The following is a 15,988-nucleotide window of genomic DNA, read 5'->3' as shown; positions in this document are numbered from 1 at the left end:
GGATACAAATCAAGAACATTTATGATAAAGCGATTTAAGATGGGAACATGAACAGTTCACCGGTGAAAAAATAGATTACGAACACATACGGCGCAACTCTGTAACTCAGACTTGTTTGAGACAATGATGAAAAGAACCCGAACTCATGTTAAACGACAACAGTTTACAATATAGGAAAACCATAATTGTTGCAAACTTGAGTTTTTTTTTTCATTTAACGTGATGAATCCCATTAAAAAAATGAAACTCATAATACACTTGTAGTCTCGACCCTCAGAGGAAGCCGAAGAAGCAAGGGCTTCCGACCATCATAAATATATATTAGGTTCGGCCATCAATGTACAAAGTATCAGTTAGCTTAGTGGTATAAATGTTGGTATTTATATCTCAATAACCCGAGTTCGAACCATGAGCTTGACATTTTTTCACACTTTTTAAAAGTAGGGCCCACGAAATGTTGACGTGGCGCGCTGAGGAGTAAGCAAAAACTCAACTATTATAATATAGATAGTAGAAAATAATTAAGTATTTGAATGTAAAAAAAAAAATTAAGTATTTGGAAGGTCCTATCTCATCTAAGGATAGGATTATCGGGGTTTTTAGTGAGTTTTTAGTGGGTTTTTAAGGGGGGAGGGGCCCACAGGAAAGAAAAAACCGGTGGTAGAAAGACCAGAATAAAGATCGCTGTTCGCTGGTTTTTTACACTGTTTGCGGGCCCCACTTACACGTGGCGGCCCGTGATTGGTTGGTTTTAAATTTCTTTTTTTTATTCAGACAAAAAAATAAAATAAAAAATAAAAATAAAAATAAAATAAAAAAATCCATTTGGGTTTCGGCGTTAATCATGGTCTAATATGAGTTAGGTAGATAACCCTATTCTCTTGATAACAAGAGTCGGGTTGCCAAGGTCGTCTGGTTACCGGGTTGCTTGGTTTCTGGGTTATATGCTGCTTTGTTGCGCTTGTGCATACCGCTTTCCTTTCAGTTTTGTCTATTAATCCAAATCACTAGTAAAAAATTAAAATTAGTCAGTTGTGGCTTCTCTCCTCCTGGCCACTCACTTCCTAAATCATATGTGAGACAACATTACCGAAAAACAGGAGCTTAAAGTTTGATAGCTTAAACTTTGGACTCTTAGACCCAGATGACCTAATCTCTATTGTTAATTTTGGTCGTGTGTCTGTCAATCCCAAAATATCGAGAAATTTCATTTCTTATAATGGCGACACATAAACCATAAACATCTACATAAAAAATGTGATATTTATCTCATACAGTAATTGTTACCACTATAAGGAAATCAAAGAGATGTCAAAAAAAAGGAAATCAAAGAAAAAGAACTAATACAGCTTCTTATTTATTCACAACAAATTTGTTTTTAACTTAAAAATTATTGCTCAACAAAAATAAGAGAACTCAAAAAGAAAGAACCAAAAATTCAACCGCAAAATAGACATTAAAGCTAGTACGGAACCATATAATTTAACAAGAGAGTACGTAATTAAGCAGTCTTTTCAATGATGCCTGTACAAATGTTGTTTTGTTTTGATACCTGTACAAACTTTTTTTTTGGATAATCTAGGGGTGTTTGATGGACCAAGGTCCAACTGACTAATTTTTGAGAGCCTGTTTATCGGCGCCATACATTCTCGATTACGCACAATGAAAATTAGTACTCCTTTTGCATAATCAGCAAAACGAACATATCTAAAATAGTAGGTTTCGAATACATGGTCGACCACTCGACCACGCTTATATGGTCTAGCTGTACAAATTTAATCATTGCTATTTACAAGTTTCCTTAGAAAACCTGGTTTACATAATTTCATGTGAAAAAGGACAACTTTAATTTCTTACTTTGCCGGAATTCAATACAACCGTGATATCATTCATGCATATGATCTAATCAACTAATTAACTCAAGAAGATAACAAGACCTAAACAATCTTTTTACCAAAAAAGACCGAAACAATCCCCTACTGTTCTTCGAAACCAAAAAAACAAGCCGCTACGTTAGATATCATTCAACATTAGGGAATATAATTACATTTATTAAATTATTACTACTTTTCTCTTCCGTAATTAAATTTGGATTTTTTTGAGAATATATTGTTAGCACTCAAAAAAGTATAAGTTAAAAGTTTGCTAATTAAATATAATTTTGCCATGGATATTCCCTTTTATTCCCTTCGTAAGTGTACTCGTGTATTTTTATGTATAGTGTAAAGCCTATAGGTAAATTGTTGCAACATTACATTACAAAGAAAAACATTACATTATAAAAAACAAAGCTATTTGTCGGTAAATATTGTTAAAAAAAAAAAAACAGAACCAATAAAAACAGTTGTAACGAACACTCGACACGTCCCTTGTTGTTAGGACTTAGGACCAGCCTTCTTTGGCGCATAGTCCATTTAGGACCATTTCTGCATGATTGACGACCAAACTTCCAAACTTCCAAACTCAATATCATGTTTTGTGCTGACATTCATTTACATTTGTGGTGATGGATCTATCTCAACTATTTTGTTTTCCAACAAACTCCAAATATCAAATTTGGTAGATAAAACAGTTATTTTGAGGATTTGTTACTATCGACATATGAAAAAGACATCTTTATGCTCGAGTTTTTTTAGCCAAAAAAATCAGCTTGAACATTTAAATTGCGTGAATGAAAACAAAGCTAATTCTTCAAAACGATCCCTACGATTACAAAAATCCAATTTTGACTTGAAAGAAGGTCATTCTCTGGATCTTCGATCATCTTCAACAATTCGCACATATCTATCTTAAATCTAACTGATAGTATCTTATTCTCGATTAAACTAGCCTAAAAGAGGCTATCCAACTAATAAAGATACATGCTTAGCAATTTAGTGGTTACTACTTGGTTAAAATGTCTAGATAATCGGATATACGTCAAACTGAACTAGACTGGCATCAACTTGTTATTAGATGCCGAATAATTAAGGTGTACGCAGTTTATAAAGAAAAACATTGACTCTGAATAGGTTTATGCTTAAGTATATATCAAACTTTTCACTTAAAAAAAAACTTTTCACTAAACCTTTTGCTAAAGGGAATCGAATCCATGAGAAAGTCAAGTTCTATTACTTTCGTCCCCTGGGCCGGCCTACTTTATACTGGGCCTAATATGGGCCGCCACTTACTTTATTTGACTTTGTGCTAATCAACGATGATTTGAACAATGCAACAGCACAACATCAATGGCGGCAAGAGGGGTAAAGAAAAAATAATAATAATCAGAATACACTTATCTCAGATCCGACATAAGGAAAGGAAGCATCTAAGTTCTTGAATAAGACAAAAGAAGTTTACACAGATCCGTTAAATATTGTTCTTCTGTTTCAGGGATGCGATGGTGTGGGAGATGTTGGAGGCTTCAAGTCAGGGTACTGCAAAAAAATAGTGAAGAAGAGAAAGAGAGAGAGAGGCATCAGATTACAAAACACTCATGTGATGTGACTAATCAGTGGATGTCTTAACTATCACGGCTTATAAAGTTTCTTCGTTTTTCCACCAAGCATAGCTTCTTTGTGATAACTTATGTAAAGAGAGGTTTAAGGAGAAATGAATGTAGAGACATTACCGATGCATATGGAGAGAGAGGTCTTGAATAAGATTTCGGTTTGGCTTCTGTGATTACTTGTTCAGTGGCGGCTTTGGCCGCTGGCTCTGAGTTTACTTGTGCAGTGGCCGCTTTGATTGCTGGCTCTAGCTCAGGTTCTGGTTCGTCTACGATGGTGGTTGTAGCTGCTTCTGCTGCTACTGGTGCTGGTGCGGGAAGACCTTTGCTGCTTACTGGTGTGGGAGATGTTGGAGGCTTCAAGTCTGGGTACTGCAAACATAGTGAAGAAGAGAAAGAGAGAGAGAGATACATCAGATTACAAAACACTCATGTGATCAATGGTTGTCTTAACATAGCTTCTTTGTGTTAAATAATGTAAGAGAGGTTTCAGGGGAGTGTAGAAATATCACCGATGCATATGGAGATAATGGTCTTGGATAAGGTTTCGGTTTGGCTTCTGTTTTTGTTGGTTCTGTGATTACTTGTTCCGTAGCAGCTTCGGTCGCTGGATATATGGTTACTTGTGCAGTGGCGGCTTTAATTGCTGGCTCAGGTTCTTTTTCATCCACGGTGGTGGTTGTAGCTGCTTCTGCTGCTGGTGGGGGAAGAGCTTTGCTGCTTGTTGATAGAGGAAGAAAAGCCTTTCCTATGTCCTGTGTTAATTCAATGTTGAGGTTATCTATAGAAACGGTTTCATTACTAATTAATGGAGATACCTAAACTAGTTGTACCTTTAGTTCATCAACAAGTTCTTTAGGTGCAACCTTTGTGTTCAAGAACTCATCCACTTGTTTTAGAGTTTGCTTTCTGTCCTGTAGACCATATACAGAAAGCAAAGAACCATCAACAACACATCACCACTTCCGAGATATTAAAGATGTGAAGAAGTTACCTCAGCAAATAGAAGTTTATTGCCTGCAAGCTGAACAAGTGCAGCTGAACCTAGTAGTTGGAGTATGGTTTCAATCTGTTGTGATGATGACATAGATAACATTATAGTATCTTCTTGGAGACAAAGAGAGAAGAAAGAGAGATGAAACTGACCTCTGTAAATGCTAAAACACTTAATCCAGCAGCAGCAGCTACTCCAATTGCAACAGAGACACCATCAGAACTCTCCTGTACATTTATTATGTTTCTCCCTTTTTTTAATCATCTCTCAACTTTTTTTAATGAATTGTAAAATCGTATACTTACGCCAAATACACCGCTGATACTATCAGTCAAACTGCTCAAATCAAGACTGAGATTCTTCTTTGGCTCTATCCAAGGCAAGCCGCTATTCTGAAAATTCCAGAAAGAAAAACATCACAATCCTGAATAGTTAAGAAGAAAACAAACATTGTGGAATCAGAGGGAGAGAAACACAAACCACCCAGCCTCTAGGTCCTTCTGCACCATCTTTAATAGCGTAAGCAGATTTGAATCCATTAAGTGCCACCAGTTCAGCAACAAGCTCGGAGTTTCCATCAAACCTGGCTTTCCATGCAAACAATCACACTGTATTAAACTACTGGCAGTGAAAACAAGTTGTGAAGTCTAAATGCTTCTCAGTTTCTCTCCAACCACAACATTGTATCAGATGTACAATAACACTTACGATATTCACTCACTACTCAAGTTCACTGATCAGACACTATCAGAAGCTAAAAAGATTCAATGTAGCTATAAGGAGAAATTTGTAGATTCCAAGAGCCTTACTTGTCAAGAATGAACAATGTGGTGTTCTCAGAATCTTTAAACTTCAAAGAAAGCTTCTTCAAGAAACCAGTCTTGTCGTCTCCGTTATAAACAGCTGAAACCGTATTTTTACCTAAACCCTTAATATTAGGACTGCCCACTTGTCTGAGATCAGCAGCGGCTCTTATGTCAAGCAGCTGAGCATTTTTATCAGTACCAAACTTGGTATAAGCATTCTTTGCAGACTCGACTCCAAAAGATTTGGGCTTTTTGTTCAGAACCTGAGACAGAACAAACGGAACAGCAAATGCAGCAACTCCACCGGCAATAACCAGAGGATTGTCCGTGACGAAACTTGATATCCCATCGATCAAGCCATCTGAATCAAAAGATGAAGGAGAGGTCGTAGATTGTTGCAGAGCTTCCTCGTACGTTAGGGATATAGCAGGAGCTGTTGCACTGCTTAGAACAGAGGTTAGAAGAGCCAACCCGCCATTGAAGCTCCTGAATAAGCTTTCTTGGGAGATTGGTTTCGGTGGCTTCGGTGGAAAGAGGCTAGGGAGCGAGAAGGGCTTTCGTGTTTCTGATCTCTTGCCGGATAAAACCGACGTAGGACTAAAGCTAGCGGTTTTCAAAGCTTCCATGGCTCTCTCTCTATCTTTATCTTTCTCCTTCTCCTTCTACACCAAGTGTTGTCCTCTACGTATCATCAAACTTTCAAGAAAGATTAAAGAAGTGGCAACGAAATGTGAGGACAAGCAGAAAAGCTGTTTCTGGTAAGCTGACGTGGACTGTGTTATCAATTTTAGCCACTGCCTGTTTGACACGTGACATTTTCGGATGAGATGTCTTCGGTGTAAGAACAGAGTATATTGACTTCCACTTTATCCAGAGACAAAACTAGCTACAAGAGGTTTCTCAGCTGTTGTTTTAAGTTAACAGAAACAGGATGCAACGTGAGATGTCTATTGATCATGTCTTTGTGTAAGAAAAGAGCATAGTGGCTAATTTCACTTTCTCAGCAGCTGTTTTAAGTTAACAAGGAAGATAAAGTAACGTGAGAAACTTACAAAAGATGAAAGAAATAATCTAAACCTTGACCAATCTCCCAGATGGAAATGCCAATACCCCAGAGACGAGCATTCTCAAGCCGTAAAAGGATAGACATCAATGAAGGATAGAAGACAGCATGCTTGATGTTCTTATCATCTCTATACATGAAAAGATGCTCGCCACTTTCTTTATCCCAATGCAACGTTGGCTTGTGTTTCTGGAGTAACGCTATGTAATCCCTTCCGGTGATAGCTCCTCCACCTCCTGAATGTTGTTAAAAAAGGTAGTTTATTCAGTTATTTTTGGAGAAAAAGGCGAGAAGAGAACAAGAAACTTAACTATACCTCCAGAGATTGCAAAATCATTGCCGTAGAAGTTGAGACCAAGAAGAACCTTTCTTGCCAGGCTTGAATCTACGTTGTTGGATGAGCCAAGTAGGAGTTTGAGGGTGAGATCTATCCACTTGAGAGGAGCATTGGGGCCAGGGTTCTGGGAATTTGAGAAATCATAGGTCATTAAAGAGAACCCGTCCACCGAATCTTTCAAGAATTTAAGATCTTCTGGCCCAAAATCGTACATTTGGAGCGTGTCTGAACGAGGTGGACCAATGACATACATGAACTGCATATGCTGCTCGTGAAGGGCGTCTCCAAGTTGTTTCACGAATTGCAGTGCCTAGAAGATTGAGTACACAAACCCAAACGGCTAAGGGACCATGAGGATTGATGCTTGCAAGACATAGATTAACGGATCTAAAGAGTTGTACAGGACACAAAATACCATTTTCCGCATGTCCGGGTCATGCAAAACACCATAAGCTGCCCACCTTGACCAAGACTCTAGCACAATACCATCATATTCCATTTCCCTAGAATACAATGTAAATATGATGACAATTGACAAGGGTGTGTTGTATAATTAACAAGCTCCATGTCATAACTTTCATCTAGAATCTGAGAGACCCTTACTTGCACTCTGTGACAATAAGCTTAATAGCTTTTCCCCTTAGTTTCTTCTTACTAAGCAACTCCTCGGGAACTGCTTCTAGAACAACTCTTGGCAATATCTACATGACATGGAATCAAAACTCAAACTATCAGACAAAGAAAAATACATCAAGAATCAGCCTTCTCCGGGTGCTGAACTCAGGCCATTACAGAGAAGAAAAGAAACTGGATGTATTGGTTAAACTACCATCGCGTTTCCTCTTGCTCGGAGCTCTTGGATCCATCCCTTATCAGCATTATGTCTCCCTTCCAAAACCAATCCATTTCCTTGGCTAATATCAAACAGAAACCCAAAAAGTCACCACCTTTTTTCAGGAAACACCGAAGATCTATAAATGCAGTGCAAGCACATGGAACTCATGAACTGATGATACCTCTTCAGGTCGTACCAAACCGGTGATAAGTGTGTAAACTTGGAGTTGTATATCTTTGCCATATCATATCCTTTAGAGTTCCTACACATCATTTGCATCATATAATAAGACCAATTCACATGTGACACTGTTCCAAGAAAGAAACTAGGAGAAACCTACCACGGCGTAATGTAAGCCAACACTGGATAATCATAATGCCTAGCTGATGAATTCTCTGAAGCCTTTGAATGTTCCTGAACCAAAACTCAAATCCCCTAAAGCTTTCAATGGATTCTCAAACATTGAAACGAAAACAGTAAGGCAACACTCACAGTGAGGATCTCTTGGAAATGGATATCGGTTTTGATGATTCCCTTCTGACGTATCGATGGCTCCGTTTCGATGACTCGATCAGCGAATTTGACTTTGTACACCGCCATTGAGACTGCGGGGATCACGATGAAGAAGACCACGAAGACGGTGATGAGCCTTCGGTCTGAGTCTGGTTCTCCATCTCGTGGTTTTGACTCGTCTCGGTTTTTCCGCCGTTCCGAACTCTCCGTCGCCGGTGAACGTTTCTCGCGCCTCCTCGCCATCGTGTATCTGACTGAAACGACGTCGTTTCGCAATGCAACGAGATACGTCCGTCTGGGCATATAGGAGAACCGAAAATCGACCCAAAACCGAACTTAATAAACCAAACGTAAAACCGAACCGATGTTCACAGATATCTGAACGGTTTGTATATTGAAAATTATCTAAATTACCCAAAATAACCAAATTATTTGAGTAACTTTTAGGAAAAATCACTCAAAATTTGATCTGACAGAAAAAAAGAAAAAATTTGAATTTTATTCTAATTATGCAAACCTATTCAAAAACCAAAATCAAACTGAAATTGAATTGAAACCGAAATTTTAACGGGTATTGACCAATTTTTAGCATTATTACCCAAATTGAGCCAAAACTGAAATGACCGAGGTAAACCAAACTAAATTTCATAAATAACCAAACGGTTTTTATATCTATGGAACCAAAAAATGAAAACCTAAAAGCCAAAATCAAAACTAAACCGATTGAGAAAGTGATGATGATGATGGAGAATGGTCTGATGTGGATGGTTAGGGTGTGCGGATAATGATTAAAGTGACTGGGCTGAAGAAGAAGGAGAAGATGATGGGCCTCCTAACTCTGATTATATGATGATGATGATGATAGCGTGAAGATTAGATTGAAAGTAGTCCTAGAAAGAAGGATCTTACTCCTGTGTTCCCTGATGGTACTCCAACAGAAAAGTGGTAGACCATTACATAATTAGTACACCATTGTAAAATGTTTTACTTGTCTTGTATCATTCTTGAAGATGAAACTAGCTTTTGAAAATCACAAACTTTTGTATGATCTGGCTTTGTTGTAATATCACTTTTGAGAACGAGTAATTGGTTTCTTTTGCAGTGTTATCTTATACACACATAGAACGCTGCGCTTTTGAGTTCAGGGTAAATAAAACTGGATAGGTCTTATCTGGAAGTTGTTTATGGGACATACAGAGAAGTTAGCAAAAGAGTACTCAAAAACAGGAGTATGTGTTCTGATTGACCCACCAACAACATATCAAGTAGCTCTGGTTTGTTCTTACAAATGGTTCATAAATACACAGACACTGTCCAACAAACACCAGAAACTAAACTACATCAAAACTTTCACCACAGGCTCAAAATGGCATATGGACCTGATCTAAAACATAGCACTGCATGTGACCACAAATGCTTCTCTATACATATAACCAGACTAAATGAATCTCTTCAAACACAGCTCTAAATGATTCCGCTCCAAGTTTTTTCAGAAGGTGGGGGCGATGGGATTTGTTATGTCCTGAGCAGCCAATCTTTCAGAGACACAAGCCAAGGACTTCAAGTTACACTTGATGAGTGATTCCACAAAGTAACAAGTCTCATCTTTGGTGTTGCCTTGAGGAACATCCACAACAAAAGATTCAATCACCATAGTTCCTGCTCTCCCCTCGATCATCTCCGGATGTACAGTCAAGATCGAAGAGTAGTTCTGAAAAAAAATATATCATTTCATTATTATTACTATTATTTTGTTTTTTCATTATAATCTCTTCTGAATCTGTAAAAAGCTATTATGAGATTTTATATACCTTAAGTCTGTGATCACCACCAATGATGTTGATACCGAGGATACGTTCATTATCATCAAGCTGTTCCAATCTCTCGGTGCTAGTTGTCGCCGGAAGACCAGATTTGACGTTGACTTCTCTGAGACTACCGATCTCAGGATGACCATGGACTGTACATCTGCTTACAAACGGTTTGTACTTCTGAGGCTGATCAAATCTTCGGACAAGTGACCAAACCTGAGTTTGTTCATGTAATATACAAAACCATCGTTAGTTACCACAAGAACACTACTACTAGATCTGCTTAAGAAAAAAAGATTGAGACGCTTACGAGATGAACAGGGGCTTTGATGTATTTGACGAGAACAGAGGTACACTGATTCTCTCCGCAGTGTTGACGATGATGCAACCGTGCGTACTGCGCCGTGACAAGAGCTCCGTACATCTCTGAATCGTCTACGATGACCTCCTCCATCTCAATCTCTTGTCTTCGTTCTTCCTTGTGCTTTTTGAGGAAGCTTGTTTGGTCTGGTTAGGGAAGTGGATAAGATCGAGAGGAAAGGAGGAGACTAAAACATAGAAGAATAAATTAGCTTTTATAACATTTTTAATCTTTTATTTTGGCTCAAAAATCAACAACGAACACACCGACAAACTTAACACCAACGGACTTACCATGAACCGACATATATTACGTGTCATGTTTTCATTGGGTTGTCGTCTAACTCTTTTTTGGATAAGCTGACTTTTAGCTCGTGTATATCTATCTCTCTCTCTCTTATCCATCCAAATAAGTTAATCTATAAATTACTTTAATATCTTCCTCTGGAAAGTAGATAGAATCTTGAAAGAATCTTACCATGGATTTTAGGTAGATGTCAACATAGGATCACATTAAAAACATTCACACAGAGTCGAACGGATAAGAACTGATGTCAGCATGAAATCACATGCAAAACGCTTTATTAACCGGATATCAAACCGGGAGTTCTATTTGGATCACCGTGCCAAATCGATTTTTTATTAAATATTTTTCTCTACATTCGAAAACTGTGATCAAACTATATGAGGACAAAGAAAGAGAAAATGGGCTTTGTTTGAATGATCTATTTGGACTTGCTGGGCCTTTAGGCCCATTACGTATTTTTGGCTCACTTAGTTTGACTCAGTTTTCTCTTTTCAATTTTTATATTATCAACTAGCCCAAAACGTTTTCTTAATTATTATTTGGCGTATTCCCTCTCTTTTGTCATGTAATGGAATAGTCCAATTTCGAAGAAACTGCTAAGATTGGTCTCTTTTTACCAGCGCCACCCGCCATGCCAAGCTTGACCAAGAAGACGACTTTGAGAGAAAATTTCAGAGAATTCTAAGTTCAAGATATTTTCCTGAGTAACTTCATCGGAGTTTGAGAAACCCTTATACTCTTAAATCTTCATAACCGCTTCTCAGTAATCACAGATCAGTTACTTCACCGGCTTGGTCTGAGATCAGCGGTTCAAACGTTTACTTTATAGTTTCAGTTTCTTCTTATTCTTCTTCGTTTGATTTGTATATGATATGAACTCTGTTCTTTATGATTCAGGAGAAGAGTACCAAGTCCTTGACTTTATGGGTTTTGGCCGTGACAATCGTGTAAGGTGGTACGTATGCTTGTTTTCAATCTCGTATGAGAAATTAAGTATATGAAATGATTGGTCTAAAGTTATTAATTTAATTTGTGTTTAGGTTCAAAGAACCATCATCCACAGAGTATGGTTACGGAAGAAGAGCTAGACCATCTCTAAACGCAGTGTTGAATAATGTCCGAAGAGGGTTTGAGAAAGGATCAGACAAGATCAGGACTTTCAAGAAACCCTTAAGTTTCAATTCACATAAGAACGAAGAGAAGAGAAACGCTACTGGTACACAGAAGAAGAACATCATAAACCCACAAGGCTCCTTTCTACAGAACTGGAACAAAACCTTCCTCTTCGCTTCCGTGATCGCTCTCGCCATTGATCCCTTGTTTTTCTACATTCCCATTGTTGATGGAAAAAAGCATTGCCTCAACTTGCACTCTAGCCTCGAGATAGCAGCTAGCGTGCTTCGAACGTTTGTAGATGCCTTCTACATTATTCACATTGTGTTTCAGTTTAGGACAGCTTATGTCTCTCCTTTGTCCCGGGTTTTCGGTAGAGGCGAGTTGGTTGAAGATCCTAAAGCCATTGCTTTAAAGTATCTCTCCTCTTATTTCATCATCGATGTTCTCTCTATCCTTCCACTCCCACAGGTAAATATTAAATGACTGAACCTTTTAATTAAGTTAAAATGGTTTCTTGATAACTTCATTCAGTGATGTTCTGTTTGTTTCTTCTCCAGCTTGTAGTCTTGGCTGTTATCCCGAATGTGGAAAAACCTGTCTCTTTGCTCACTAAGGACTACCTGATAACTGTCATATTTGCTCAGTACATTCCAAGGATTCTTCGTATTTACCCGCTTTACAGTGAAGTTACAAGAACATCTGGCATAGTTACTGAAACAGCTTGGGCTGGAGCTGCTTGGAACCTCTCTCTCTACATGTTAGCCAGTCATGTGAGTTTCCCAGTCACCAGATAGTCTGTCCACTGATTTTGTCTGAACCGAACCGAACCAAACCGAGCCAAAATTTTCAGTATTTGGTTCAGTTATAGTTTTGAGTTCGGTTTAGTTCGATGAGATTTTGAAAAATAATTTAGTTTTCAGTTCGGTTTTGTTTTCAATTTTCAAAAAGCCGAAAACCCAAAAATAACTGAAAGTAACCAAAATAAACGAGCCGGATTAACCGAAAATAACCAGATTACCAAATCTATGTGTTTTTTTATAAATTACACCAAAATCCCAAAAATCGGTTATTTCGGAAAAAAATATATAACCAAAATTAATCGAAAACTAAACAGAATCGATTTTTTCTGTTCATTTTCGGTGGGATTGTCTAATTAACCGAACCAAAATACCTGAACAAAAAAAAACGAAACCGCAGGCCTACCCAGATAGCATAACCTTTGTCCATGTATCGTCAAGTTTTATCTGATAACTTACTTGTCTAGGTGTTTGGAGCTTTGTGGTACTTAATATCAGTTGAACGAGAAGACAGATGCTGGCGTGAAGCTTGTGAGAAGAGACAAGGGTGTGAGTTGAGGTTTCTCTACTGCGATGGAAACAACAATGTTATAAATGATTACCTGACTACTTCGTGTCCGTTTATCAACCCTGATGATATAACGAATTCAACTACTTTCAACTTTGGTATCTTCACTGATGCTCTCAAGAGTGGGATTGTTGAATCAGATGATTTCTGGAAGAAGTTCTTCTACTGCTTCTGGTGGGGTCTGCGTAATCTAAGGTCTGTTACTCCATTTTCAAGCCTTTTATAGCCAATTTTTTATGTAAATGTAGGAGTCATGTGAGACAGTTTATCAACTTCTTCTAGTAGCATCATTAGTCACATAGCATTTTTATGTAAGTGTATGAGTCATGTGACACAGTTTATCAACTCCTAGTTGCATCATTAAACATATATAACTCCATTTCAAGCCTCTTATAGCAAATTTTATGTAAATGTAGAACTCATGTGACACAGTTTATCAACTAGGTGCATTATTAGTCACATAGGATTTTTATGTAAATGTAGGAGTCATGTGACACAGTTTATCAACTCTTAGTTGCATCATTAGTCACATGTGTAACTCCATTTCGAGCCTGTTATACCCCATTTTTATGTAAATGTAGGAGTCATGTGACACAACTTCTTCTAGTAGCATCATTAGTCATTAAAGACTAACCTGATCACTTGCTTTGCTCATTGCAGTGCACTGGGACAAAACCTCAACACAAGCAAGTTCGTTGGAGAAATTATCTTTGCTGTATTAATTTGCATATCTGGACTAGTTCTATTCGCACTACTTATCGGCAATATGCAGGTCAAAACCTTGTAGAACCGCTTCTTATCACTGCCGTACTTTCATCACAACACGTAAAAGTGACTTGGAAGATAGGACACTGATGTTTCCACTTTGCATTGCAGAAATACTTGGAGTCGACAACAGTTAGGGAAGAGGAGATGAGAGTGAGAAAAAGAGATGCAGAGCAATGGATGGCTCATCGGATGTTACCAGAGGACCTAAGGAAACGTATCAGAAGGTATGAACAATACAAATGGCAAGAAACCAGAGGAGTTGAAGAAGAAAACCTTCTGCGTAACCTCCCTAATGACCTCAGAAGAGACATTAAACGCCATTTCTGCCTCGATCTTCTCAAGAAAGTAAGTGCACGCAGCTTTTCTCTTCCATAGACCTGGGCATTTCTAGTATCTGTTCGGTTTGGGTAGCTCGGGTTTGGGGTTTATGATCTATATAATAACCTAAGAAGATTAGGTTCGGATCAGTTCAGGAGGTCCTTGCCTCCGGTTCGGTTAATCAAACTAGGAACCGGTTAATATTCGGAAAAATATTCAGATTAAGATTAGTGCAGTTCGCTTTGATCTTTCGTGTAATTCGGCTAAAATATAGGGTAAAATATCGTAGTATTCGGATGGTTCAGTTAAAAAAATGGATAATTCAGATAATTCGGATATCCATTTGGGGTTTTGGTTCTGGTTTGGATATTTCGAATATAGAAATATATGAACTATTTGGGTATCTATGATTTCGGGTTCAGTTTTGGTGTTTTCTTATTCGGTTCGGTTTTCCGGATTTCGGGTAAAATTGGCATGCCTCTTCTTCCATCTTCCATTGATAGACATACAAAGAACTAATCTTTGATACAATTCTTGTGGTGAAGGTACCTCTGTTCGAGATAATGGATGAGCAGCTCCTAGATGCCGTGTGTGACAAGCTAAGACCAGTGCTCTACACTGAGAATAGCTACGCGATTAGGGAAGGAGACCCAGTGGAGGAGATGTTGTTTGTTATGAGAGGTAAGCTTATGAGCGCCACCACGAACGGTGGCCGGACGGGATTCTTCAACGCCGTGTACCTCAATGCTAGCGACTTTTGCGGCGAGGATCTTCTCACGTGGGCGTTGGATCCTCAGTCTTCGTCTCATTTTCCAATCTCGCCGAGAACAGTTCAAGCTCTGACTGAAGTAGAAGCCTTTGCTCTTGCAGCAGAAGATCTCAAGCTTGTCGCCTCGCAGTTCAGACGGCTACATAGCAAACAGCTTCAACATACTTTCAGGTTTGGTCTATTTAATAATTTGACCGGTTTGCTTCTCTGATTTCCAGTTTAATTCGGTTTGGTTAAAAGCTCAGCTTTGGTCAATATATTAATTTGACCGTTCTGATTCTCGGTTCTGTTTGGTTTAATTTGGTTTGGATTAGTTAAAATTTCGGGTTTGGTCTGTTTGAATTGGTTAAAATTTAGGTTTGGTCTATTTATAAGTTGACCGATCTGCTTCTCGGTTATGTTTGGTTTAATTCAGTGTGGATTGGTTGAAATGTCAGGTTTTATTCGGTACAATGGAGGACATGGGGAGCGTCGTTTATACAAGCGGCGTGGCGGAGACATTGTCGGAGAAGATTGGCTAGGTCATTAACGCAGGAAGAAGATCAATTCCGAATCGCGGTTGCAAAACGCGAACGCAGAGCCGCGTCGTCGTCGAGCCTTGTTGCGACGTTATACGCGTCGCGGTTCGCGTCAAACGCGCTTCGCAATCTGCGTCAGCACAATACACTGCCTTTGCTTCCTCCGAAGCCATCAGAGCCTGATTTCGGTGTTGATGATGATTGAAACATCTCTTCCACGAGTCTACTTTACCACTTGTAAATTGTCAACTAAAATAAACCTGCTGAATCATTTTACTGCCTATAAAAAAATGAGACTTTTCTCTCTATCTAAGACATACACGCAATGGCTGAACCGGTATCAAAGCATCTCCCGTGTGTTACTCCAAATTTTACTCTAAAATAAAATAGGGTAACTCCAAAATGGAATTGCGTTTTATCCAATGTACTAGGATAAGGTGCATGTTAAATTTATATGAAAGTTATTTAAAAAATATCGTATGGAAAAATAAAATTTATATTTTTGATCGAATTAATATTTTTGTCCCTTAAACAATTTTAATTTTTTTTGTTAATTACATAATTTGTTTACTGATGAGCTGATTCTATTTTAAAAATATTTTAGGTTAAAAAATCATTTAT

At 38.3% G+C, this 15,988-nt stretch overlaps 4 protein-coding genes across 12 annotated transcripts; 1 reads left to right on the top strand and 3 right to left on the bottom strand.

Annotated features, from left to right (window-relative positions):
- Positions 1 to 3,228: 3,228 nt before the first annotated feature.
- LOC106334804 (rhodanese-like domain-containing protein 4, chloroplastic) lies at positions 3,229 to 6,010 on the bottom strand. The gene is made up of 9 exons (XM_013773178.1): positions 5,291 to 6,010; positions 4,962 to 5,064; positions 4,787 to 4,873; positions 4,634 to 4,708; positions 4,482 to 4,556; positions 4,321 to 4,401; positions 4,000 to 4,242; positions 3,611 to 3,859; positions 3,229 to 3,416 (listed from the first exon to the last, which is right to left on the bottom strand). Exons 1-9 carry the CDS (start codon positions 5,911 to 5,913, stop codon positions 3,369 to 3,371), a joined length of 1,584 nt encoding a protein of 527 aa, XP_013628632.1. The 5' UTR covers positions 5,914 to 6,010; the 3' UTR covers positions 3,229 to 3,368.
- Positions 6,011 to 6,215: 205 nt separating this feature from the next.
- On the bottom strand, positions 6,216 to 8,327 carry LOC106334805 (chitinase domain-containing protein 1). The gene is made up of 8 exons (XM_013773179.1): positions 8,015 to 8,327; positions 7,863 to 7,936; positions 7,704 to 7,784; positions 7,517 to 7,601; positions 7,291 to 7,388; positions 7,103 to 7,190; positions 6,667 to 6,997; positions 6,216 to 6,586 (listed from the first exon to the last, which is right to left on the bottom strand). The coding sequence occupies exons 1-8, from the start codon at positions 8,276 to 8,278 to the stop codon at positions 6,336 to 6,338; spliced, it is 1,272 nt and encodes a 423-aa protein (XP_013628633.1). The 5' UTR covers positions 8,279 to 8,327; the 3' UTR covers positions 6,216 to 6,335.
- A 920-nt stretch (positions 8,328 to 9,247) lies between these two features.
- LOC106334806 (abscisic acid receptor PYL7-like) lies at positions 9,248 to 10,421 on the bottom strand. The gene is made up of 3 exons (XM_013773180.1): positions 10,157 to 10,421; positions 9,847 to 10,062; positions 9,248 to 9,746 (listed from the first exon to the last, which is right to left on the bottom strand). The coding sequence occupies exons 1-3, from the start codon at positions 10,298 to 10,300 to the stop codon at positions 9,525 to 9,527; spliced, it is 582 nt and encodes a 193-aa protein (XP_013628634.1). The 5' UTR covers positions 10,301 to 10,421; the 3' UTR covers positions 9,248 to 9,524.
- Positions 10,422 to 11,083: 662 nt separating this feature from the next.
- On the top strand, positions 11,084 to 15,675 carry LOC106335861 (putative cyclic nucleotide-gated ion channel 13). 9 transcript variants are annotated; one of them, XM_013774515.1, is made up of 10 exons: positions 11,084 to 11,307; positions 11,411 to 11,465; positions 11,554 to 11,699; positions 11,736 to 12,097; positions 12,187 to 12,399; positions 12,894 to 13,189; positions 13,655 to 13,766; positions 13,871 to 14,107; positions 14,626 to 15,020; positions 15,287 to 15,675. In XM_013774515.1, exons 2-10 carry the CDS (start codon positions 11,437 to 11,439, stop codon positions 15,570 to 15,572), a joined length of 2,076 nt encoding a protein of 691 aa, XP_013629969.1. In that variant the 5' UTR covers positions 11,084 to 11,307; positions 11,411 to 11,436; the 3' UTR covers positions 15,573 to 15,675. The 9 variants fall into 9 exon arrangements, with proteins under 9 accessions (XP_013629969.1, XP_013629967.1, XP_013629965.1 ...); XM_013774513.1 differs by having other exon boundaries at positions 11,554 to 12,097; XM_013774511.1 differs by having other exon boundaries at positions 11,411 to 11,468; positions 11,554 to 12,097.
- The last annotated feature ends 313 nt before the right edge of the window (positions 15,676 to 15,988 follow it).

Source organism: Brassica oleracea, chromosome C3 (assembly GCF_000695525.1).
Source record: "Brassica oleracea var. oleracea cultivar TO1000 chromosome C3, BOL, whole genome shotgun sequence".
NCBI classification, from domain to species: domain Eukaryota; kingdom Viridiplantae; phylum Streptophyta; class Magnoliopsida; order Brassicales; family Brassicaceae; genus Brassica; species Brassica oleracea.
The sequence above is the reverse complement of the archived record's forward strand: the minus strand, read 5'-3'. Positions and strand labels throughout refer to the sequence as shown.

Excerpts from the sequence above, each read along its gene's own strand:
- LOC106335861 (XM_013774507.1), top strand. The coding sequence starts at position 11,386 with ATGAACTCTGTTCTTTATGATTCAGGAGAAGAGTACCAAGTCCTTGAC. Across the intron at positions 12,400-12,893 it reads TCTACATGTTAGCCAGTCAT|GTGTTTGGAGCTTTGTGGTA; the intron begins GTGAGTTTCCCA and ends TTACTTGTCTAG. Across the intron at positions 15,021-15,286 it reads CAGCTTCAACATACTTTCAG|GTTTTATTCGGTACAATGGA; the intron begins GTTTGGTCTATT and ends TTGAAATGTCAG.
- LOC106334804 (XM_013773178.1), bottom strand. The coding sequence starts at position 5,913 with ATGGAAGCTTTGAAAACCGCTAGCTTTAGTCCTACGTCGGTTTTATCC. Across the intron at positions 4,243-4,320 it reads AACTTGTTGATGAACTAAAG|GACATAGGAAAGGCTTTTCT; the intron begins GTACAACTAGTT and ends GAATTAACACAG. Across the intron at positions 3,860-3,999 it reads CATTATCTCCATATGCATCG|TACCCAGACTTGAAGCCTCC; the intron begins GTGATATTTCTA and ends CTATGTTTGCAG.
- LOC106334806 (XM_013773180.1), bottom strand. The coding sequence starts at position 10,300 with ATGGAGGAGGTCATCGTAGACGATTCAGAGATGTACGGAGCTCTTGTC. Across the intron at positions 10,063-10,156 it reads TCAAAGCCCCTGTTCATCTC|GTTTGGTCACTTGTCCGAAG; the intron begins GTAAGCGTCTCA and ends GAACAAACTCAG. Across the intron at positions 9,747-9,846 it reads GTGGTGATCACAGACTTAAG|AACTACTCTTCGATCTTGAC; the intron begins GTATATAAAATC and ends ATTTTTTTTCAG.
- LOC106334805 (XM_013773179.1), bottom strand. The coding sequence starts at position 8,278 with ATGGCGAGGAGGCGCGAGAAACGTTCACCGGCGACGGAGAGTTCGGAA. Across the intron at positions 7,937-8,014 it reads ATTTCCAAGAGATCCTCACT|GAACATTCAAAGGCTTCAGA; the intron begins GTGAGTGTTGCC and ends GTTTTGGTTCAG. Across the intron at positions 6,587-6,666 it reads TGATTTTGCAATCTCTGGAG|GAGGTGGAGGAGCTATCACC; the intron begins GTATAGTTAAGT and ends AACAACATTCAG.